This window comes from Podarcis tiliguerta (genome assembly GCF_965153285.1).
Source record: "Podarcis tiliguerta genome assembly, chromosome: 17".
In the NCBI taxonomy this organism is placed as follows: domain Eukaryota; kingdom Metazoa; phylum Chordata; class Lepidosauria; order Squamata; family Lacertidae; genus Podarcis; species Podarcis tiliguerta.
Genome location: NC_139550.1, coordinates 2,920,111 through 2,943,823, shown reverse-complemented (window position 1 = coordinate 2,943,823; position 23,713 = coordinate 2,920,111). Strand labels below are relative to the sequence as shown.

The 23,713-nt window shown below is 46.3% G+C and overlaps 1 protein-coding gene and 1 long non-coding RNA gene across 2 annotated transcripts in view; both read right to left on the bottom strand.

The window, feature by feature from the left end:
• Positions 1-23,713, bottom strand: part of LOC310668067 — an 80,214-nt gene that overhangs the window by 2,011 nt on the left and 54,490 nt on the right. The gene's annotated exons all lie outside the window — the stretch shown is intronic.
• Positions 358-18,158, bottom strand: C1R (complement C1r). The gene is made up of 11 exons (XM_083419913.1): positions 17,994-18,158; positions 15,995-16,235; positions 13,763-13,955; positions 11,944-12,084; positions 10,581-10,777; positions 9,743-9,890; positions 9,535-9,656; positions 5,508-5,586; positions 4,512-4,649; positions 2,658-2,732; positions 358-1,401 (listed from the first exon to the last, which is right to left on the bottom strand). Coding segments are annotated over exons 1-11 (2,172 nt in total). The 5' UTR covers positions 17,996-18,158; the 3' UTR covers positions 358-565.

The window sequence follows — 23,713 nt, the reverse complement described above, 5'->3', positions numbered from 1 at the left end:
AATTTGTGGAAATTCAATAAAACATATTATAAAAGAAAAAAGAAATGGAGGAGGAGAGGATGTCAGATTCCGGCTCCTGGACCACCTTTTGGAGAATGGACCTGATCCTGAATATAGTGCCCATGACTATCCCTTGTGACAGCCACCCCTGCCTGACATATTTGGATCCACTGACAACATCTGCAGCTGCCTTATTAACTACAAGAAACTAGCATTCTTCCTAGCACAAGGATGTAATCAAAGGCATACTGTGCTCCTTTGGGGACAGTGACACAGGAATATAATACGTCGTTTCTATCTGTCCATTACTAAAGCAAGTAGTACAGAAATCTTTTAGCGATTATAACATTGACAGAGTTTCAAACAAGCTATCATTTATTTGATTGTTATATCAACCAGCTAAACCTTAGATTGATTAATGAAGAGGATTTGCTAAACCGCGAGTTAAGGTCCTACTTATTCATTCCTGGGAGGGAGCTATGAAACAATACATTGGAGGTGACACTTCTTTACAAAATGGCGGGAGCTTCCATTGAATCGCAACGGAGGCTTACATTCCAATATGTTAATCTGACCCTTGCATTGAGACCCAATCCTTCCCCACTATGCCCTTGATCCAGTCCAGGTAGTTCAAGACTTTGGTGTAAAAGCCATAGCCGTTGCCGCAACCGATGCCCCAAGAAACAATCCCTGAGACCACCCAGCGCCCAGTCTGCAGGTCGTGCACAGCAAAAGCCCCCCCACTGTCCCCCTGGCAGGTATCTTTTGTTTCGTGAGGGGAACCTGCACAAAACATGTTCTCTGTGAAGACTGGGTCCCGGCCGTCAATCTTCTGCCCATTCAGCCACTGCTGACAGGATGAACGCCTTGCTACTGGAATCGGTACGTATTTTAGCTGGTAAGCAAGGATGTTCTTCTCTACTCCAAAGCCACTGGCATAACCCATCCGTCCTTGAGCGTAGAAGGTGATGTTCCCTGGATCCGGGAGACAGATTGGCAGCATGTCAGGCCCAAGTGTCACTGGGTCCTCCAGCTCTAGAAGGGCAATGTCCCCGTCAAAGTTCTCCGGAAGGCTCTGGTTGTACGCTGGGTGGATGTAAACCTTGCGGACGGGGCGATTGCCCAGCTTTACGAGTTCCTCCACATCTGTGTGTCCCAAGAAGACTTGAGTCTTCTTAATAACCTCAGAGAGCTCAGGGCTCTGAGCCATCCGAGATGCACTGCTCGGCTTGGGGTACAAATTGTGCGCTGCAGTCAAGATCCAGCGGTCACCCAGCAATGCCCCACCTCCACGTCCGGTGACAACTGTTTTCGCTTGCCATGGGAAGTTGCCTTTTTTCGCCACTCGGCCATCAATAATCCGTTGGGTTATTTGGATGGGATTGTCCGGTCTTCCACAGACTGCAAGAGAGACAATATGGTCAAGAAAGGCGACAGCCTCCTGCCTTTTCCCATTTCCCACGTGACATTTCCTTATTTTGAATGCTTCCATTCGCTCTTAACAGAACATGTCAGACCTTCCCCACGTAATCAGCTTTCCCCCACCAGCATTTGCTCTTATTATTAACACACTTAGCCCAGTACCTGGAGATTCAGGACAGATAAGAGAACATACTCTTCTTAAACAGTGTTAAACTGTGTCATTCACCACCATAAGCTGGGTGGATTTATTGAGTGCTTTTTTTCTGGGAGGGACTCATGGGTACACACACCCCTAAACATTTTGTGACTCTAATGGGAGAAGAAACTAAAATTTTAAGTTTCTTCTCTAGCATGGTGAATCATCAGTTCCGTTGCTAACCCCGATGACAGCCTTATTTCCTGTCACGGTGTTTCCTGAGTCTCAGATGAAAGCGAGCGTTTAATGTGTGAAGCAGTGTGGAGTGTGGATGTGTGGAATCGGGAAGATGTTAGTGCACACAACCTCGTGCCAATGTGGAAGTCACTGTGAGCTGTCAGCTGTGTAATATGAGGCAACGCATGTTCTTTGTACTTTTGTCCATTTACTGTATTTATTTCCCCCGATTTGAACTATAAAATGGTGATTTTCTTGATTCAAAATGAGAGTGCCCTTAAACATTTTTTAGAAGAAGGGGAAAAAAAGCACTGGCTTTATCATAGAATTGTAGAGGATAAGGCTATAAATGGCTACTTTTCATGATGGGTAAACTCTAACACCAGGACTAGAGGCAGAATAACATCAAATACTAGTCAATGGTTCATTGATTCTTCTCGCCTCTTCAACGGTGTCCCTCAGCTTTAGCTTCGACTTCTCACCTGAGCTGTGGGCTCCACCCTTACTCACTGCCTCTGCCTTCGGCAGACTGTTCACCTGAAGGAACCTAACCTTCGGGACACTAAGGAACGGAGTGCCTGACACAAAAATCTGTTTCTCCCCCCCCCCTCCCCACTCCAACAAAATAAATCGCCCATCCCTGTCAAAGATCCCTTTTAACCAGGAATTGCTTGAACCTCAGAATCTTAGGGCAGAGAGAACGTGCTTCACCATCAGGCTGTTGTCTCTCTGTTTTCGATCCCATCTTTTCTCCCTCCTCTCCCTTAACCTCATGTTCTGTCTTGCTCTTTTCTGCAGTGTTTGCCTGGTTTGTTTGTTTTTTTAGACAAGATGAGGAGGAGGATGGAAGAGTGCCGATTACCTGGCAGGCACACAGGGATGTCCTCATGGTCATCTTGGTCCGTCCAAGACCCCTTAGCAGAGCAGGTATACATATCTGAGGAAGGAAACCAGAATAATGAGAGCACAGTCTGAATAAACTTTGCCTGCTTAAACACCTCGGTTTTTCGACTCTGTAAGGGCACAGGCTGGGATGGAAGGAGCCATTCTTGGAAGGAACAGTTCTCTCAGTTTCTCATTTTTTCCCTTTTTTAAAAAAATAATATTTATTAGAAGTTTTATAGTTACCAAAAAAAAAAGGTATAAGAGAAAAAAAATAAAGAATTTAACAAACAATACATCAAAAGTAAAAGGAAAAAACAATACATCAAAACAAGAAAAACCCAAAACATTTAAAAGCACATCCAATTTCCATATCTTTATCTTTCATTTACTTATTTCCTCGACTTCCTCACACCTCCCTTTTTTGTATTCTAGTTCAGATTAGCTAATTCAGCAAATCCGTTCCCTCTTTCTCAATTTTTTGTTCTATAGTTTATCTTAACACAATCTAACTTTAAATTTTCCACTTCAACCCATTAACAATCAGTTTTTGCTTAATTCTTTATAACATTTCTGCTAAAACCTTATAACTTCCTTCCAGTATTCTTCTGACATTCATTACAGTTTCTCATTTTTTCCAATCACAAATTCAGTTCTCTCTCCACATACCTGCAACAACTTCTGATTATTATTATTTTTCAGTTCCCAAAGTCAAGACCCAGCGGTTGTACTGCTTCTCTCGCCTTAACTACTTTCCCACCTTCCTTGTGTCTTTAATGCAGAATAGCATTAACCCCCCCCCCCGCACCCCAGAACTGACCCATTTCTGCTTTTGCAGCTTCTGCCACACAGTACCGTACTTTTCCATCTATAAGACGCCCTCATGCATAAGATGCCCCCTATTTTGGGGGGACTCTAAGAAAATTGGGGGTGGAGGATGGCACCCAGTTGTTGAGATTTTTTAAGGAGGGATTGCTGGAAATCACTTACCCACACGCGTCACAAAATCTGCCTCCCTTCTGTCCCATCGCCAGCAAAAGCTGCCAATCGCCCGCACAAATGCCCGAGCGTCAGCCAATCAACATCACCCATTGACGCAGCAACCAATAACACGCACAATAGCTGCTGACAGCTGCAGCAGCAACCAATCAAACGTCCACCCTATGCACCACCCATGTATAAGACGACCCCCACTTTTTAGCATGATTTTTTAATTTAAAAAAAATTAGTCTTATACACGGAAAAGTACAGTAAGTACAGTAATGCCAGAGTTACACCCTGTGCTGCTGCCCTAATGGGATCATGCAGACTTTGTGAGGCAATTATTTTCCATGGGCAGATGCCACAAAAGTGGAATCCCGTAGTGAAATGGCTGTGAACATGGCTGAGAGGCCCCTCGTGGAATGGAGGGGAATTCCTGCGTCCGCACGTCACCTTTAAAGCACATTCAAAGTGTTAAGTTGTAGGTGAACATATCAGACGACACAGCGATTCTTCAACAGCTCTTGTTTATTCACAGGCCAGGACAGAACTGAACTGAACTGAAGGGTTCAGTCAGCCTGCTTATATAGAGCTCCAGTACAACGTTACTGCAGCAACTTTCTAAAACTATCCAATCACTGAATGTCACTTTCGATCCTTCATTTGCATAACTATCCACAGTATCCCCCTGCTGGCCCAGGGTGAGAACTTCAGTACATAACACAAAGCACATTCTTTCCCGGGAACCGTAGCTTTACCTGTCACAGGTATACAATTCTCAGCAATGCTTAAAAGACAGAATGGGAAAGGATTGGGACTGAGGGGGGCACAGTTTGTGCTGAGCAGGACTTACCTCCTCCATTACTGAAAAGGCGGTAATAGGGTTCTTTGCAGCTGTACTTGACAACTGACAGGTAGTTGTTATTGTTTGGCTGGGACTCATAGCTGAAGTCCCCGTTGGTCAGGCTTTTTGGTTCGCCGCAGTTCACAACTATGAGGCAAAATCGACAAATAAATGAAGGGGAGGGAATCGTTCTTTCAGGAATCCTTTCAAAGTCCAGCTCAGTCACAATCATTCAGTGGTGATTTCCTGCTACTAGTTGCCTACTAAAAAAATAAATCACACCCCTCAAGATGGCTTCCCACCCATGGGGAAATGATTACAGACCCTCCAAGCAGGACCCTCCAAACAGACCCTTCCCCCATGGGAAATGATTACAGACCACCCCCACCCCCCCATTTTCCAGGGACAGTCCCGGATTTACAGACACCATCTCAGTTTCTGATTTGATCCCAGAATGTCCCGCTTTTGCTTAGGAACAAGAGTCTCCGAACAATTATGAGCATCCTTCCCAAAACCTTCCCTCTGGGGGAAGAAGCCATGACTGCTTAAAGAGGTATGATGCTGCTTTCAAGGTTGAGTGCAGAAGGGGCCTAGACCTTGGGAACAGGCCTAGCCCTAGATGTTTTGGCATTTGAAGGCTGCCCCCCACCCCATCCCTCTAGCAACTAAATGACCTTAAAATAAATGAATAAAATCATTGGCAACTTGCCATCTTTTAATAGTACCGTATTTTTCGCTCTATAAGACGCACTTTTCCCCTCCTAAAAATGTGTCTTCTCCCTTCTCCCTCCTTGGGGAAAAGCCTGCAAGCACTGCACACACGCTCCACGCGGCTCGTGAAAGTGCTGAGCAGAGCCTGGGATGCATACAGGCACTGCTCAGTGCTCCCTTGAAAGAATATTTTTTCCCTTGCATTCCCCCTCTAAAAACTAGGTGCGTCTTATGGTAAGGTGCGTCTTATGGAGTGAAGAATACGGCACTTCAGATCTGTGACTAGCTACTCACTTTCACATCGGGGCATCGGGCGGTGCCACGTCCCATCCTTTTGGCAGACAGCGGTGAAGGATTTCAGTGCTTTGTCACCCTGCTCAAAAACAAAAAGGCAGCCGAGGGTTGGGCAAGTCCCTGCAGACAGCTATGCCCCTTACCTTTGTCTCAGGCAATGTCGAAATTAACCAGGTAACCGGCCACTTGCGATGCCTGGGGATCATTGGATTAGGACTGATTTCACACACAAATATCACATCCTGTAGAAATCACCAGCCATATTTTATCTGCACAATCAGAATGAATTTCAGGAACCAAAATGCTTTTTCTGTGCAGCCTGAGCAGGAGCAGTGGACGACGTCATAGCTAATTGTTGTCGCTTGACTTCACTTACACCACCCCCTGCCCTGCTCACAGTTGGGAATACTATCCCTACATTTATGAATGGTCCGTGTCACCATTAAGAAAAAGCAGTTGGACTAGTCACTAGGCCAATCGATATGTGGACAGTCCCTGGATCAAGTGGCTTTTCTTCTTTACGTTCTCAAAGCTCTTAACCTGACTCAAGGTTGCCATCTGAACTAACCAGATGAATCAGTCACAGTCAGTCCATCATTTGAAACATAAGAGTGGCAACTATACATTCAGTTTTGGATTAAGGAGCCATTTGGTGCCTAGCTTATATATCTGAATTTCTAACACTGGTCTCAGGAAGCTGTTCTCCTGTCCCCAAACTTCTTGTAACATTACTACTAAACAAAAACCAATTATTTGTACACTTGTTGTTAGTCAAAAGGTTGAGAAGCTATTGAAAAGCAGTGGTTTTTGTTTTGTTTTTAATAGAAAAGACTTGTAACCGCTACACAACCCCCCCACCCACCACAGTGGACTTTTCAGTGTTCTAGTGCCCGGCACACCTCCATTTTCAGAGAAGTCTGGGAAGGCATAAAAACAGCCTAGGAGGTGAACAGAGTGTCCCTGTGCCATAGAGAGCTCCCTCACATCAGACATGGCTCCAGGAAGGCAAGCTGACAAGCTACAGTTGACAAGAATTATCTTTCTTATTTTGTTTTGTTTTGTTTTGCCTTTCTCCTGACACTTTGCAGCACTCATGAAAATTGATAAAATGAGCAATGTGTTCTAGCTCAGGCTCCTACATATAGTGCTGCTTTGGTTTGGTCAACCTTAGCTAGAGTCCAAAATGACAAGAATAGCTTTGCTGCACCCCACCTGGGATGGCTTCATGACCCACCTGTTGGATCCTGGCTGGTGGGTGGAAGACCTATATCTTAAGATAGCAAATACTGTTTTAAAAATCTGTTAATTTGTGAGAGCGAGTGTGGTGTAGTGGTTAAGAGCGGTAGTCTCGTAAGCTGGTAAACCGGGTTTGCGTCTCCTCTCCTCCACCTGCAGCTGCTGGGGACCTTGGGCCAGTCACACTTCTCTGAAGTCTCTCAGCCCCACTCACCCCACAGAGTGTTTGTTGTGGGGGAGGAAGGGAAAGGAGAATGTTAACCGCTTTGAGACTCCTTAAAGGGAGTGAAAGGCGGGATATCAAATCCAAACTCTTCTTCTTTAAAAAAAATAAATTAAAAAATCTGTTAATTTGTTCAAAATTCTACCTCAGATTCAGGATCACTGGGTGCCAGTTTCTCTTATTTTCATTGTGGATATGTGTGTGTGTTAAGGTACCAAGGGGTTGCTCGAGAGCAAGTAGGCAAATGCCTCCCTGCTCGGCTGTGAAGCCTTGCTTTTGATGCCAAAATAAACTTTCTCTGTGCAGAGCGCCACTCTCCCGTGGCTGGCTCATTCATTGGCAGAATCTGTGAGTGGGCGGCCCTTAAACCTTCCCCAGCAGAGTAGTTTCTTGGAGCCCAATCTGCGCCTCCCGTCTCGGCGCGGAAGCCTACTGCGCAGGGAGCGCGTGGGTAACGGAGGACCTCTCTGCTCCCCACTTTGCTCAGGCAAGGTGTCCTGGCACCACATCGTCTGCTTCCCACGATCTTTGGGGGCTCTCTGTAATCCATCCGGCTTTTAACCTCTCGCCCCTGAGCCGATGGCAGTTCCCTGACAATATATATATATTCTGATGCTCAACTTCTGCACAGAATCCACACCCTCTGCCTTGAATACCCTGCTACCCTAGATATCAAGTGTGGAGGGCGCTGGAGGCTTAGCATGTTTAGAAGAAGAAGAGTTTGGATTTGATATGCCGCTTTATCACTACCCGAAGGAGTCTCAAAGCGGCTAACATTCTCCTTTCCCTTCCTCCCCCACAACAAACACTCTGTGAGGTGAGTGGGGTTGAGAGACTTCAGAGAAGTGTGACTGGCGCAAGGTCACCCAGCAGCTGCAGGTGGAGGAGCGGGGAAGCGAACCCAGTTCCCCAGATTACGAGACTACCGCTCTTAACCACTACACCATACTTGGACATGCTTAAAGGAACTCACCATTGCTACTTTAAACCAGCCTTTCCCAACATCTCCCATCATCTCTGCTTTGAGACCAAAACATGTGGAGGGCACCAGGTTGGCGAAATGCGGTTTTAGATCCTGGCAGAGCTGAGTCACAACTACCAAAACAAATTCTGGGGCTGAACACTGGATCAATTTCAGGCCTGCTTGTTTGTTCTGCTCTACTTTCGATTTCCCCAATTATTCATGACGCCGGCCAGAAATTATGCAATCGCCACATCTCTTTCTGCCTTAATCAGATCCACAAGCGCAGATGCCTTTGGGAGATAAATATTTGTTGAATCAGATGTTTCTCTTGCCCTGACATATTCCTTAAACTGTTCCTAGGATAAAAACTGGGAGATGTAAAAGGGAAGAGAAGCGTTTAGGAATGGAGGAAAACACACACACACACACACACCCAAAGCCTGAGGGATCATGAGGTCATCAGAGGAGGGAAAGGCTTAGAAGGCAGAGAGCTAAAGTAATGGAGAAGCCACTCCATGTACACATTATACCTTTAAAACACATACAAAGCACATTCTTTCCTTCTCTAAAGGTTTTGGGGTGTTTAATAAGCGTTTACGCTAATGTAATTGAGATTCATGTGTGTAAACCTACTTCTGAGCACCAGCAATTAGCATGTGATGAGTTAATTCACCTGGGCAGTGGCGTAGCGTGGGGGGTGTAGGGGGGGCCGGCCGCACCGGGCGCAACATCTGGGGGTTAGGGTTAGGGGCGCAAATCCGCGGGTTAGGGGGCGCAAATTACTTGCCTTGCCCCGGGTGCTGACAACCCACGCTACGCCACTGCACCTGGGCAAAGGTCCAAAGTGTGTGCCAGCCTTTAGTCCTACGTGTTGATGAAGTCACACAAGGAATCATGCTTGTATGTGCCCTGGAGACCAAGACAGGTTGCAGAACAAAAAGGAGGCTGGTCGTGCTGCCGTAAAGGTAAGTTGGCACCTTTAGGGGTGCTCCTGCTGTGCGCCCCTTCATTGCAGGGAGTTGGACTAATTGGTCCCATCCAACTGCAGTTCCGTGTTTCTATGACTGAAGACTAAAGGTTGCATATAAGTGTAAAATAAGCCAGATATTATTAAGACACTAGCCTCCATTTTTGCAGTGCCGGATTGCCAAATACACAGAGGAGCCCTTTTAGGGCCTTCGCAACAATGGATCAAAATAATATTGATTTAGCTTATTAAAATTGTTGATTGGTAAAATAAAGAAACGTATTAGGAAATAATTTGCAAGGGGGCTCCTGAGATTTTGACTGCCTAGGGGTCTCTACAGGGTTTAATCCTGCACTGCCATTGTGCCTAATTTCCCCATAAGAACACAGACACCAATGGAGAGCCAAGACCCCCTGAAATCTTGTGCACTGCTAGGCAGAGATTGGTGCGGCTTGCAACAATGGTGTCAGAAGTGGAGTCTCTTCCTTGCCCTGCTCAAAAAGTTCTGGGCACTGCTGTTTATTAAGGCTTGTTGGGAATTGTAACTCTATGAGGGGCAAACTGGGGTGCCGATAATTCTTTGAGGGGCAAATGTGCTTCAAATGTGTGTCCGCAGCCCTAGATAAATGAGTCCCACCTCCATCAGCCGATATCCAGTCCTGCAGCTGGCAATGAAGTAGTCCTGGTACTGATACAATGGCTGTAGGTCTTGAATGATGGTGAACTCATCATTTGGAACAGGCTGTGGGCAAGGGACTCCTGTTGGAGATAAGAGAGGAATGAAGGAAGCGGAGGCAGATGGCTGAGTACCATTTATCTCCGTCTGCTGGATGGGGATACTTTACTTTCTGTGCTGTACCGGATCTTCCACCCATGGCTGTATCCTGAATCATCCGTGTGGAAAAGGACGTCCACCGAAGAGCCATTGGTTTCGATGCTTCCTGGAGACGTTGTGCCACAGAATTCGCCAACCTCTTCCCCACCAACTTGGATCTGGGGAGAAGCAGAGAGTTTGGGAGCGAAGGATTTGCTGGCCGTACGAGTGTGAACGCTATTCAGCACTACACTTACTACTACTACTAATAATAATTTATTTGTACCCTGCCCATTGGCTGGCTCCCAACAGAATAATAATAATAATAATAATAATAATAATAATAATAATAATGTGATAAAACATCAAACATAAAAAACTTCCCTAAAGAGGGCTGCCTTCAGATGTCTTCTAAACGCCAGATACCGGTAGTTGCTTATTCCTTTGACATCTGATGGGAGGGCATTCCACAGGGCGGGCGCCACTACCAAGAAGGCCCTCTGCCTGGTTCCTGATAGCTTCACTTCTTGCAGTGAGGGGACCACCAGAAGGCCCTTGGAGCTGGAGCTCAGTGTCCGGGCTGAACAATGGTATTTGCAAATATATTAGCTATTTCAAAAACACTCTAATGATTTCTCTTTCCAAAAGAAGTTCAGCCAGCAGGGAAGATGGCAATGAACATACAGAACAACATTCTCGATCTATTCAAAAAATGGCTTTCAAGAAAAGAGCAGGACTTCTTTATTCCACATGCTGAGAACTAGATACTTCAAAGATAGATTGCAGATATTTGTACATTTTGGAGCATCCCTCTTTCCTCATTTATGATCCAAGCAGGGCTGAGTGGGGGGTACAGTGGTCTACAATACCTTGAGCTGGTCATAAGGACAGCGGACTTGCTGGTGATCATCAATTTCGAAAGGCTCCAGGAATTTGAGTGTGATGATCAGGCCTGCCTCCACTCGTATGCTGTAGTTACAGCGCAAATCAGCTGGGTAGGGTTGAGGGTAACCAGGGCTTGACAAGTACCCAGATTGCTCCGTGAACAGTTCGTTGCTGCAATTCACTGTAGGGCAAGGAAGCAGAATAAGGTTTGCTGAAAGCCAGGGACCCACAGAGCATCCTTTCCTTGTAGGTGGTCCATTTTTCTCTCTTTCACCACACCATTCAACTGGAAGAATGATCGGTCCCTGTTCTGTAGCCACAATTTCTAACACAGACTAAGCCGCTTCTGGCGAACCAGAGCAGCACATGGAAATGCCGTTTACCTTCCCGCCAGAGCGGTATCTATTTATCTACTTGCACCTTGATGTGCTTTCGAACTGCTAGGTTGGCAGGAGCAGGGACCGAGCAACGGGAGCTCACCCCATCGCGGGGATTCGAGCCGCCGACCTTCTTATCAGCAAGCCCAAGAGGCTCTGTGGTTTAACCCACAGCGCCACCCGTGTCCCTTAACACAGATTATAGACCTCAACTATATCAACACGGATTGAAAGTGCAGGAAAAGCTCCCCTTTTGTCGCTCCGATGACCCATACTGTGAATGCAACAGATTAAATGGGATTATGAAGGTAGCTAATCCATACTCAGTTTTATCTTCAGTATGGAGCACACGGCTAAAACAGGAATACCGAGCATTTGTGCAGCATTTGCCATGTTCAAAATACTTCACATGCTATGATTACAGTAATCTTTACATCCACACTGTAGCAAAAACCACTACCATTTTCTATACATTGCAGGTGTGAGACTGAGGCCAAGAGAGAGTGGCTTACTTAAGAAATTAATAATAATAATAATAATAATAATAATGTCCCACCCATTTTGCTGGGTTTCCCCAGCCACTCTGGGCAGTTTCCAGCACATATAAACACGTAATAAAACATTCCCAATACAGGCAAGTTTTTAATGTTCAACGTTTCCTTCTGTTATTATGTGATTAGTCTTCAACGGCTGACATCTTGGACCACAGCTTTCCATAAGCACTATAATGCAGCAGCCCTCCGTATTCTCACCCATTAGCTTTCTGCAATATACACACTATAACTTTACAGCGTGCATTCGAAGCACACTGTTTCCCTAAAAGACTTCTGGGCAGTGTTGGTTAAAGGTTGCTGGGAAGTGTGACACTGTGAGGCCTCAGCGACAGTGCCCAGAATCCTTTGCAAAGGGAAATGTGCTTCAAATGTGTTTCAGAGGTATAGTGTGCATACAGCCTGGCTCGTCCTCTTACCTTTACAGGAATGTTGGTCACTCTGGAGACGGTAGCCGGACTGACAAGAGCAGAAGTAGCCCCCTATGTAGTTGTGGCAGAAGTGCTGGCACCGAGGTGCGCCATCTTCGACGTCGTTTTCAAGGGCGCACTCATCCAAGTCTGGGGATATCCCACAACGAGAGTTAGAAAAGGTTTATACACTACTTTGGCTTAAAGGTTTGCAGGGGGTTGGACTTGATGACCCTCAGAGTCCCTTCTATAACAACAACAACAACAACAACAACAACAACAACAACAACAACAATTTATTATTTCTACCCCGCCCATCTGGCTGGGTTTCCCCAGCCACTCTGGGCGGCTTCCAACAGAACACTAAAATACAATAACCTATTAAACATTAAAAGCTTCCCTAAACAGGGCTGCCTTTAGATGTCTTCTAAAAGTTTGGTAGCTTTTCTCTTTGACATCTGGTGGGAGGGCGTTCCACAGGGCAAGTGCCACCACCGAGAAGGCCCTCTGCCTGGTTCCCTATAGCTTGGCTTCTCGCAGCGAGGGAACCACCAGAAGGCCCTCGGCGCTGGACCTCAGTGTCCGGGCTGAACGATGGAGGTGGAGACGCTCCTTCTGTGATTCTATGCTCTGTGATTCTAGTCAGACTGACCTTTAACCTTTAGTAAGGTTAAAGCTTACTGGGAATTGATATATAATGAATTGAAAAAAGAAGTTTAAAATAACATTTGTAAAAAAAACAAACCCAGAAGCTTTCCTTTGGGGAATTATAGGGACAGAACTACTCAAAGGGTATAGAAATTTATTTATGTATGCGACTACAGTGGCAAGAATGTTATTTGCCCAAAAATGGAGAGAAGAAGAAGTCCTGATGAAAGAAGAATGGATACAAAAACTAATGGAATACGCAGAAATGGCAAAACTTACCAGAAAAAAAGAAATCAAGGTAACAAACTTTTAATAAAAGAATGGAAATGGTTTATTGAATATCTACAAACAAACTGTAAACAGAGAAGAACATTGGCGAGATTATTGTAATAACCTGCAGTTTTATAAGATTTAATGTTGATGAACAAATGATTATTGTAATATTTAAAGTTGATGAACAAATGATTAAGTTAATTTGGAATATGCAGAAAATATTAAAAAATAAATTTAAGGAACTGGAGAAAGAGGGGGAAGGAAGTCAAGTTTCGAAATGTTAAAATGATAGTAAAATTATTGAAATGTATAAAATTGAAAATCAGAAATTACAATTTTAAAACAATTCTAGTCAGACTGTAGCTGGTTTGGGGGGGAAAACCCCACACTAAACAGCAGTGTTTGTCAAGAAACTACAGGATCAGTATGAGTTGTGCCTACTATTGTGTGCATGCAGCTTTGGAAACTAGCAGTGAGAGCGCAATGGATGGTAGTCTGAACACACCTGACACAGGGGGGCGACTTTATACTGAGAGACCCCTCCCTACTCACAGCAGTAAGCTGTGTCCATAACTCCCCAGTCAGGCCTCTGCCTGTACAGTCGTGCCTTGGAAATCAAACTGAAGTCCTTTCAACTTCCAAAACGTTTGGAAACCAAGGTGAGGCTTCCGATTGGCTGCAGGAAGCTCCTGCAACCAGTCAGAAGCTGCAGAACCCACACCGGACGTTCGGGTTCCGAAGAACATTCGCAAACCGCAACACTCACCTCCGGGTTTGCGGCATTCGGGAACCCAAACGTTCGAGTCGAAAGGCGTACGACTTCCGAGGTACGGCTGTAGTCAGACTGATATCATTTGCATCAGCCCCACCTGTCCCCTTCTGCAGAGGATGGAGGCTCTATGCTCACCTACTGCTTGATAATAAGCCTGGAAGCCCTTGTAGAAGACGTTGGTGCCATTTTCTTCATTGGAGAAGTCGGAGTGGAACAGCAGCCGCATTCGGTTCCCAGCTGACAAAATCTCTTTGCCTCTAGGGTGGTTGCCGGTGGTTGAGTCTTGCTGGCCGCAGTACCGGCCTAAGTCTTTCTTGTTGGCTGTGATCTGCCAGAATGCAGTAAGGGGAAGAGAAAGCATTAGAAACAGTGGTCTTAATTGACCAAGATCTAAAGAACCTCATCCCTAGGTCTGCATGCACCCAATCCCAGTGGGTTTCTGGCTTCCATTTCTTAAGCTGTGGTGTCTCTTTGAGGAGGACGCCATGTTGTGGTGAATTGTTTTTGAAACTGGGGGGGGGGGGGTTAAAAAAACCAGTGCTGCTGTTGTATGTTGGCTAGCTGTTTGAAAAAGAGGGAAAGGCCCTTGGAAGGTAGTTGTTGACATCCATCTGTCTCGACAATGGAGTGCACCTCCATGGGTGAAGTCAAACTGTTGCTTGAGCAACACCAAAGTGACCTCTCCTGGGTGTAAGTCTGGGCAGTGTCGATGGAGGTCCTGGGCTGCCCAGACAACAAGACCCCCCTCTTGGTCTCGCTGATGTGGTCCAAAGGAAAGCAGAGCAATACGTTTGGCACCAGTTTGGCTACAGGAGTTGCTGGAAGGAGGCTTACAAGGCGCCATCCACTTTGGATTTGTGCAGGGCTTTGTCAGGAGTCCAGGTTCCCAGCTTGATAACACAGTAGGCATAGGTAAAGGGGGATTTATTGCAAAAGCAAACAGATAGCTCTGGCAGCTCTGACAAAGCCTCCAGCATCATTACTCAAGATGACCCTTCTGAAGACTTCTTCCGGCTGCAACAGAAGAAATTGAACTTCTGACTCTTACGTCTCTTGTTTTGCTTCCTATCTAACAGCCCTCCCATTCACAGACTCTTAGGGCTGAGTGGATCAGCTCCAACCTCTTCCTGGGAGCTTTGACTGTGCCTGCTCTCAGCTACTGTCTTAACAGCCACTTCGTCAAGGTCAGGAAGAACCGAAGTCTGCAGCTGCTGGCTCTCTCCTGTCTGACTAACATCTAAGCTTCTCTGTTCCTGGCTGCTTTCTGCAGTTGGCTGCAAATCTTCTCTGGGAGCTGGCTCATTCCTGACAGGTTTACTCCTTAGCCTTTTCTTCTCCTGAAGATGTCCTGCTAGGCAGCAGGGGTTTAGGATCAGAGCTTTCTTTCTCCTAGATGAGCCATCTTCCCAGGTGGATGAGCTCCATCTGCCCCTCACTTCCCTCCTCAGTACATGCAGAAACCGCCTTCTTGAGCGATGGACCCACTATTGGTCTCATCTGTTCAATCCACCAGAACCTGTCTTTGCATGCAGGGGAAGTCCCTAACTCACCACCTACCCTAAGGTTACCAGATTTTTTTCAATGAATCCGGGGACACTTTTCAACTTCAGTCGGAATGATATGATTTTGTATGGGGACTGATTTGTAAATCTGGGGACTGTCCCCAGGAAACAGGGACATCTGGTAACCTTAAGCTACCCTCACCTGGTTTAGCCAGCCATTGGAAGCCATTCCTGGGGTGTGGCTGCTGTCACATGCTGACAGCTTCTAGGAGGTGAGAGCTGAGTGCAGGTGGGGACCAAAGGTGGGCAAACTGCCCCAGAAGGAGTGCATCATGTCCCCCAGCAGAGGTACTAGAGGTAAAGGTAAAGGGACCCCTGACCATTAGGTCCAGTCGTGAACAACTCTGAGGTTGCGGCACTTATCTCGCTTTATTGGCCGAGGGAGCCGGCGTACAGCTTCCAGGTCATGTGGCCAGCATGACTAAGCCACTTCTGGCGAACCAGAGCAGTGCACGGAAACACCGTTTACCTTCCCGCCAGAGCGGTACCTATTTATCTACTTGCATTTTGATGTGCTTTCAAACTGTTAGGTGGGCAGAAGCTGGGACTGAGCAATAGGAGCTCATCCCGTCACAGGGATTCGAACCGCCGACCTTCTGATCGGCAAGCCCTAGGCTCTGTGGTTTAGACCACAGCGCCACCCGTGTGGTGAGGTACTGCCCCACCCCTAATACCCCATACACCCCATAATAACAGAGCAGAGACTTGTGGGGCCAAGCTATGCAAAATGGAGATTCAGCCACTTTGAAATGCAGCAATTCCTCTACCACCCCCTCTGCACCCCAGGCTCTGTCCACACACACACCTTGACGTAGTCATAAGTGCAGTCCTCAGATGGCTCCAGATCGAATTGCCAGAAATTCAGCTTCACTCTGAAACCCTTTGGCACAGAAATGTCCCAGGTACTTTCATTGTTGTTTGGGTACGGCTTGGGGTAATTGGGGGACCTGACCTCCCCAAAGAGCTTCCTTGTGGCTGGCATGGAACTGACAACTCCACAGATGAAAGCTCCCTGCAGAAGGAGGAGTTGGAGGAGTTGGGGAAACCTGTAAACACATCACACACACATTTGAGAATGAAGACCAAAAGGAAAAGGAACTTGGTTTAAAGATCCTCACATTCAGCACTATGAGAAATCTGCTTACGTTGAAATGTTTTTGCATCTGTTTCTGATAGTCACTGGATGGGCAAAGGAGCTAGATTGTGATCCTAAGTCATATTAAATATCTGGCTTAGATACTATTCGTGATTTAGATGTTACACCAGGGATTCCCTGTGTAATTTTAATCTTATATGTGTAGCCTTAAGGGCTAAAAATTTGCTTTTTAAAAAAGGAAAAAAATAGAAGCTTATATTTAGCAGACTGGTGAATTCTGCACTCAGTTCTGCACTTGTGCAGTAGTGATGATGGCATAGTCACACTATAAAACAACTCGTTATGTGGGCTAGATGTGGAACTGGGTCTTGAATCTTTGGGCACAATTATGGATGTGCTGGGAACTGATCAACTGCACTAAAAAGGGTCCTATTTTTTTTTCCTAGAAAACGCGTAAATCAGCACCCATTAAATGTGAGGTGGCTAGTCTTTGGCTCTGCAGATGTTGTTGGTTTCCAGGTCCCATCAACCCCGGCCATTAGCCACGCCGACTGGAGCGTTAAAGACCTGGATCCCTCAGAACTGGCATGACAGCAAGAGAGCATCATGAATTTGGTGGTCCTTGATGGCTATGCACATCTGTTCAGAGACCCTGGAACCAGTGAGGAAGAGTTGCAGGCAGCACTGAGGCCTAGCGAGAAGCCACAATCCTCTTGTGCAGTTCTTAGTTTCGCTTCCACTACTCTCAAGGCAGCAGCTTTTGTTTTTGCTATTTCTCTGAGTATGTTCTGTGCACAGCTCCTTAGACCTGAAGGCCACAAACTTTCTGGAGAAGGGGCTGGGAGGGAAATCATCAGCCATTCGCAAGAACTAAAGGCTATACAACCCCTGCTTAGACTAGTGTGGTTGTGACTACAAAGCGCCTTGGAAGAGGCACCCTGTTGAGATAAGAGAAGCATCTAAATGGTAGTGCCAGCCTCTTCAGGGGGCTACTAGAGCAGACTGAGAACATGCCAGATTAGAGACATCTTTAGACTGTAAGTTGCACTCCTTTAAAGCCGCTCTATAGGTCACTTCCCAGGGGGTTTCCAGTTGAGGTTAATACTGCAAATGGTCCATGCAGATACAGTGGTACCTCTGGTTACAGACGCTTCAGGTTACAGACTCTGCTAACCCAGAAATAGTACCTCGGGTTAAGAACTTTGCTTCAGGATGAGAACAGAAATCGCGCAGTGGCGGTGTAGCGGTAGTGGGAGGCCCCATTAGCCAAAGTGGTGCTTCAGGTTAAGAACAGTTTCAGGTTAAGAACGGACCTCCAGAACGAATTAAGCTCTTAACCTGAGGTACCACTGTATTGCAAAGGGGGTGTTGGCAATACCTGGTTGTTGTTTCAAACCTTATTGAAATTTCCCCAGAAAGAGTAAATGGGGACAAAATATAGGCTGGCATTTTGATGCCAATGAAGTCGGGTGCACACTGCGAAAAAATCTGCGTGCCCAAAGAGCACCCATCCCACAACAAACACCCATCTGGCAGCCGCCCCAGACACCATGCTTTGTCCATGCATCCAGCATTATTTAATAATGGAGACACCGTAATATAGTCTTTGGATATTAGATTTGGCCCCAGGCTTTGCCAGAGTCAAGCGAATCCTTTTGCTACCGTTACGCATGCCACCCTCTCCCTTCGCCACACAGTCAACACTCACATGCTTGCAGACTTGGGTGAACTCTCTTCCTCCCTCCCGTTCTGGTGGTCTGTGCTTGGGAGCAGCAAACAGATTTCAACAACACTTAACCCTGTTAAGCCGTGATTCGGGGAAGTTGGGGCAGACCTTGCTGAGAGGGAGGGAAGGGGGAGATAACTAGTTTCCAAATCAGTTGGGCAAGAGAGGTATTTTCCTTTCTGCTGTGTTCTGCTGCCCTCTGCTGTCCCCACAGAGACGGAGTGATGGACAGAAGCTTTCACAATCAGATTCCAGAGGAGTAAAACTGTTGCACAAACAGTTCAGTTGTGCCTTAACTGCAAAGGTTGTGAGCCTTGCAAAGCTCCAACCCACATCAGATGCAGAAGCGGACAGCCTCAAGCAACACTTTCAAAAAAACATCTCCAGTGCCTTCACCTCCAAAGAAAATCAAAGCATGGGGAGTGCTCCCCTGAAATGTCTTGCTGATTGAGGAAATGGGGAGCTTGGAAGAACAGAAATACAAGTAACCTCCCTGGGACATGTCAACATGGAGTTCGCCAGTCTTTAGGTAGAAAAGGTAAAGGACCCCTGGACAGTTAAGTCCAGTCAAAGGCGACTATGGGGTTGCGGCTCTCATCTCACTTTCAGGCTGAGGGAGCTGGCATTTGTCTGCAGACAGCTTTCCGGGTCATGTGGCCGACATGACTAAACCGCTTCTGGCGCAACAGAACACCATGACGGAAACCAGAGTGCTATTTACCTTCCCGCCACAGCTGTACCCATTTATCTACTTGCACTGGCGTGCTTTCGAACTGCTAGGTTGGCAGGAGCTGGGACAGAGCAACGGGAGCTCACTCTGTTACAGGGATCTGAACCGCCGACCTTCCGATTAGCAAGCCCAAGAGCCTCAGTGGTTTAGACTACAGCACCACTCACGTCCCCAGTGCACTGCTCACATATGAGATGTATGAAAGCTGTCTTATACTGAGATAGGCTGCTGGCAAACAAGAGTGAGAGCAGATCACCATACATTTAAAGCACACCAGACATACATCAAAAGCACATGACTACCCCAAAGAATCCTGGGAACTGTAGTTTTGTAAGGGTACTATATTGTAGGGGAAAACCATAGTTCCCTGTATTCTCTGGGGGGGGGGGGTCATCATGTGCTTTGGATGCACTTTAAATATCTGCTGTGCATCTGCCTTGATTCTAGTTGGCTGTGTGTCTTCAGAGAAAGCTTCTTTATATTGAGCCAGACCAGTGGCCCATGTGGTTCGGTGCAGTCTACACTGATTGGCAGTGTAGGATTTCAGACAGTGGATTGTCCCTACCCTACCCAGAGGTGCCAGCGATTGATCTGGGGTATTCTGCATGCAAAGCAGATGCTCAGGGTGCATAAACATGACAATTTAAATTATAAAATGGGTACTTTTGCATAATTTATTTTATTTTGCAAAGTTTACTGTTTTGTTAGTCAAGGGGAGGAAGGCAAGGAGTTACAGAAGGCACAAAACCCCCACCCACCCATCACAAATCACCTTCCTCTGACTTCTGAGGGTTCACCAAGAATTGCCACACACTTTCCAGCAGATCTCCACAGACATTAAATCTAGCAACTTCCTCATTAACGGTTCCTCCAGTTCCTCTTTATTGCATATCCAACCTGATTTCTTTGCTCAAAGTTTGCATGATGATTACACGGTCTCTGGTCTTTATTCGGCATGCAATCAGATTTGTTTGTGGGAAATTATATGGCAATGAGCATCCAGCTTGATTTTCTTGCCAGGTGTATAGACATCTTCCTGTTTATCATTTGCTCATCACTTGCACGCGCATTTCACTGTTACTTTCCTAACTGCAAAAAGTCAGTGGTCCTTTTTTAAAGAGTAGAATTGTTGCTTTGATCCACTTTAAAGTGCTTTAATCCACTTTAACTGAGCAACTCTATATTTCCAGTATGTGCTTGAATCCATTCCACGAAATAATGACAATCTGGGGGCAGCCCCAGGATTTTGTACTGTTCCTGTTGCTAGAGGGGACTGGGGTGGGGAGGAACTAATCCTGCCTTACTAAAGCCATAATTAATAAGACCGCCTCCAGATTGTCACTCTTTTGCAGGGGGGATTCCAGCTCCTACCAGAAATTAAAGTGGATTAAAGCACTCCGTCGCCCTAGCACAACAAATCCACTTTAAAAAAGAATCAGACTTAGGTCCCCTTCAGACGACCTGCAAAAAGTCTGTAGATATTTTTAAGTGGATTTGTTGTGCTAGGGTGACAGAGCACTTTAATCCACTTTAATTGCACGGACCTAAAGTTCTGGTATGTGCTTGCATCTCTCCCACAATATAGAGAGAAGTTGGAAGCATCCTAAAAATCAAAATGGAGATTCTCCAAAAGCTGAATTGTTACCATGTTATCCTATTTTTTCTGTGCTCTTGAAGAAGCCCGGCAAATGCACAATCTAGCTCAATCCACACTTTCGCTTGACCTGTATTTCGCTTGTATTGTGTACCAATTAGTTCCCCCAGGTCTGAGAGCTTTCCTGTTGCTCTGCAGCTCTGCCTTACGAAAACCTTACCCACTGAACTGAAGCTTGGCTAAGCAAAATCTCTCTGTGGGTTTTCTCTCTGTGGGTTTTCCACGGATCTTATCAGATCCAATTCAGCAGGTAAGATCAGATTTTTCGCAAGGCACAGCCATAGAACGAGAAAGCTCCAGTTCCCAAGGAAATTCATTGTTACACAATACCATACAATCAAAATATGGGTCGAGCCCTAAAAACCAGAATGTTGCTCTACTGCCCAATGCCACTCCACACCCTTAGGAAACCACAACGCTTAATTTTCTTCCTCTTTGTCCCTGCACCAGGCTCTGCGCTCTGAGTGTTCATTTGCCTTAGGCTGAATTTTAGAGTTTCATGGATAAAGTTATTAACACTCAATGTGGTTGCTGGCAGTTCAATATCTATGCCCTCGCCCATGATACTATCAAGTTTATAACGCTTCTGAAAGGTAGGAGGGGCATGTGGGACTTGCAGGGTGGAGAAAGGAAGGCAGGCAGGGGACCGGCTGGTGATATTTGGCAAACGGTGTGATTGAACATTTGGATTAAAATTGGGGGGGAGGGGGAGGCAGAACTGCAGGAGTTTGGATGGGATGGCTAGCATGTCCCAAGCAGCTATTCAGAGAAACCATGGTAGAGTTACTACCTCTTTTGCAAAGGGCCAACTTTAGCACTTGGAAGTTGAAAAAGGAGTGCAGATCTGGAATGAAGCCCAATACATTCTCATTCATCACCAGCGCAATCTGCATGCAGATCAGCCTGCACACCTATAGCTGGGAAAGGCAGCCCAGGGAAGGAAATTTGCAAGAACTTGACCTGCTTCCAGGCAGGAGCCTTAGATCCCAACTAGCTCACAAGGATCTGGTTTTCCTGTGCATACTTTTGTCCCATTAGCTTTCCCCACATTCCGGTTTCTTGGTTTCAGCCACGGATTTTCATCGTTCCTTTTCTGCTTTGCCGCCCAAGCCGGTGAGCAGAGCGTAATGGTATGTATGGGGGTGGAGTTGCACCTCTCCCACTCACTCGTCCTTTGCCATCAGCTGCCTTGTTCTGTTCTGGGCACGCACACAGGTATTTCTGTACCTGTGAACCTGCACTTTCAAAGAAAATCGAGCCACGAAGTGCAGAAAAGCAAAGTTGCCATCCTTAACGATCATATTTCGCAGCATGCACAATGGAGTCTTGTGTTTATTTGGAGGAAAGGGCTGCAATATCAATTTTCATTAAATAATAAACAAGAATATACCGAGGTATTGTGTGAAAGCGGCATTCGCCTAACTTGCATAAGACTTGGATGAAGAGGTCCTGTGCAAAACCTCTGTATTAAAAGCTATTTTCTTTTTAAGCCCAGATGGCTCAGTTGGTTAGAGCATGGTGCTGATAACACCAAGGTTGCAGGTTCGATCCCCGGATGGGGCAGCTGCATCTTCCTGTGTTGAAGGGGGTTGGACTAGATGATCCCTAGGATCCCTCCCAACTCTAAAAAAAATCCTATGATTCTAAGCCCAAAATATGTACCAGAATTACAGCCTTCAAGATACTCCTTTGCGTGTACAGCGTGGTGAGATCTCAAGAGCATAATGTCTCCCAGCTGGGTTGCTGGAATTCAAATGTGCCTTCTGCATGGGACAATTGGTGGAGATAGGCACACATATATTGCACCTGGTGAGGAGCAAATGGAAATAGTAGTGTGACAAGAGGCCGCCCGTCAAAACATCACAATGCATGCAACAAACTGCACACATTCCACTTCCGCCCCAAAATGCACTGACAAGTGTCCACACCAGCAGGGGTTATTTTTAGGATTTTCCATGTTAAAGGGGAATCTGAATTAAATATTATTTTTTAAAAGTATTTCAATGATCATCGAGTTGTGGGGGTGCTGTGAAACACGCAAAAGAAAAGCATCGGCTTCACAATCAACCCACCTGGAAGCACCCTTGGTTCTTTCTCAGTAATTCTGCTCCTCGCAGGAATAAGAATTAAACATGCTAAGGCGGCTGAACCCCTGTTTTTCATAAACCATGCCCAGGATTTCTGCTGCTGCTCTGAGCGATGCTTTACAGCGGGGCTCCAGGGGGATGCATCCTGCTTCACATTCTTAACTTTGCTCTGCACCATCTCCACCCTGCGCTTTAAGATGAAGGAATGTCCTTGCTCCGCTCATGACTGAACTACAGACACGCTTTTGCTGAAGTTCTCCAGCAGAGCACTGTCCTTTGTTACCAGTAGCTCCTCCCTTCTGCCTGGGATGCCAGAACTCTTATTCTGAAAAGGATCTCGCTGCAACTTGAAGCTCCAGTCCCCCCCTTCCTATCCCCAACTCACTCCCTGCCTAGGTCCTAGCCGCTAGGACATCCTCAAACAGAGTGTGGTTTTGGCAGGCAAAATCTGTCTGCATGACTTTCTGGGTTTTCCCCAGCACAGAGATAACTAGACTTGCCTGCCTGAGCCTGTGTGCATTGCCTCCCTGTTCCTTCACTAACCAAGGAGCAGAGCTGCCTCAAGCAGGAATCTGTGGCCCTCAAGATGCTTTGGGGATGCCTAGGCCATCACCCACCCCTGCTGGTTGAGGCTGATGGCAGTTGGGGGGCGGGTCCAACAACCTCAGAGAGACCACAGACTTCTTCATCCTTGTTTTAGGCTCATAAGCTATAGCCATACATAGCAGCTCCCTTCCCAAGCCTTTCCCCCGGCTCAGCCATGAAGGGGACAGGGCTCTATTTCATAGGGATGTTGCTGTGAGGATGGAGGAAGGAAAATGCCCATTTTTTTTGCCATTTTGAGCTCCTTAGCAGGAAGACATTAATCATAAATTTGGTTTTGGCAAAGGCTATGATTTCTTCTTTCTTTAAAGAAATAAGTGTAGCAAATGATTGTGTGCTTGAACGCTTCCTCTTTGATCTGAATACATCTGCTATGTTTAGATACCTCTTTACTGCCGCAATACATCAGGGTGGGGAATCACATTCCCTTCTGGGCAACATTTCAAGGCCCAAATGCCAGCAGTGGGCAGGGCCAAGGCAACAAAGGTGAATTTTGCTTTTGTACCCGTGCTTGTTTTTCTAGAAAAAGAGGTGCTCGAGCTCACCATAAACTTCTCCCTTGTTCTGTAAGAATGGCAATGGAGTCCACCTGAAAGGTGCCGGAACTGAGATCTGGTGAGCTCTGGCT

Excerpts from the sequence above, each read along its gene's own strand:
- C1R (XM_083419913.1), bottom strand. Across the intron at positions 9,657-9,742 it reads GATCCGGTACAGCACAGAAA|GAGTCCCTTGCCCACAGCCT; the intron begins GTAAAGTATCCC and ends TATCTCCAACAG. Across the intron at positions 5,587-9,534 it reads CTGGATATCGGCTGATGGAG|GGTGACAAAGCACTGAAATC; the intron begins GTGGGACTCATT and ends GTTTTTGAGCAG.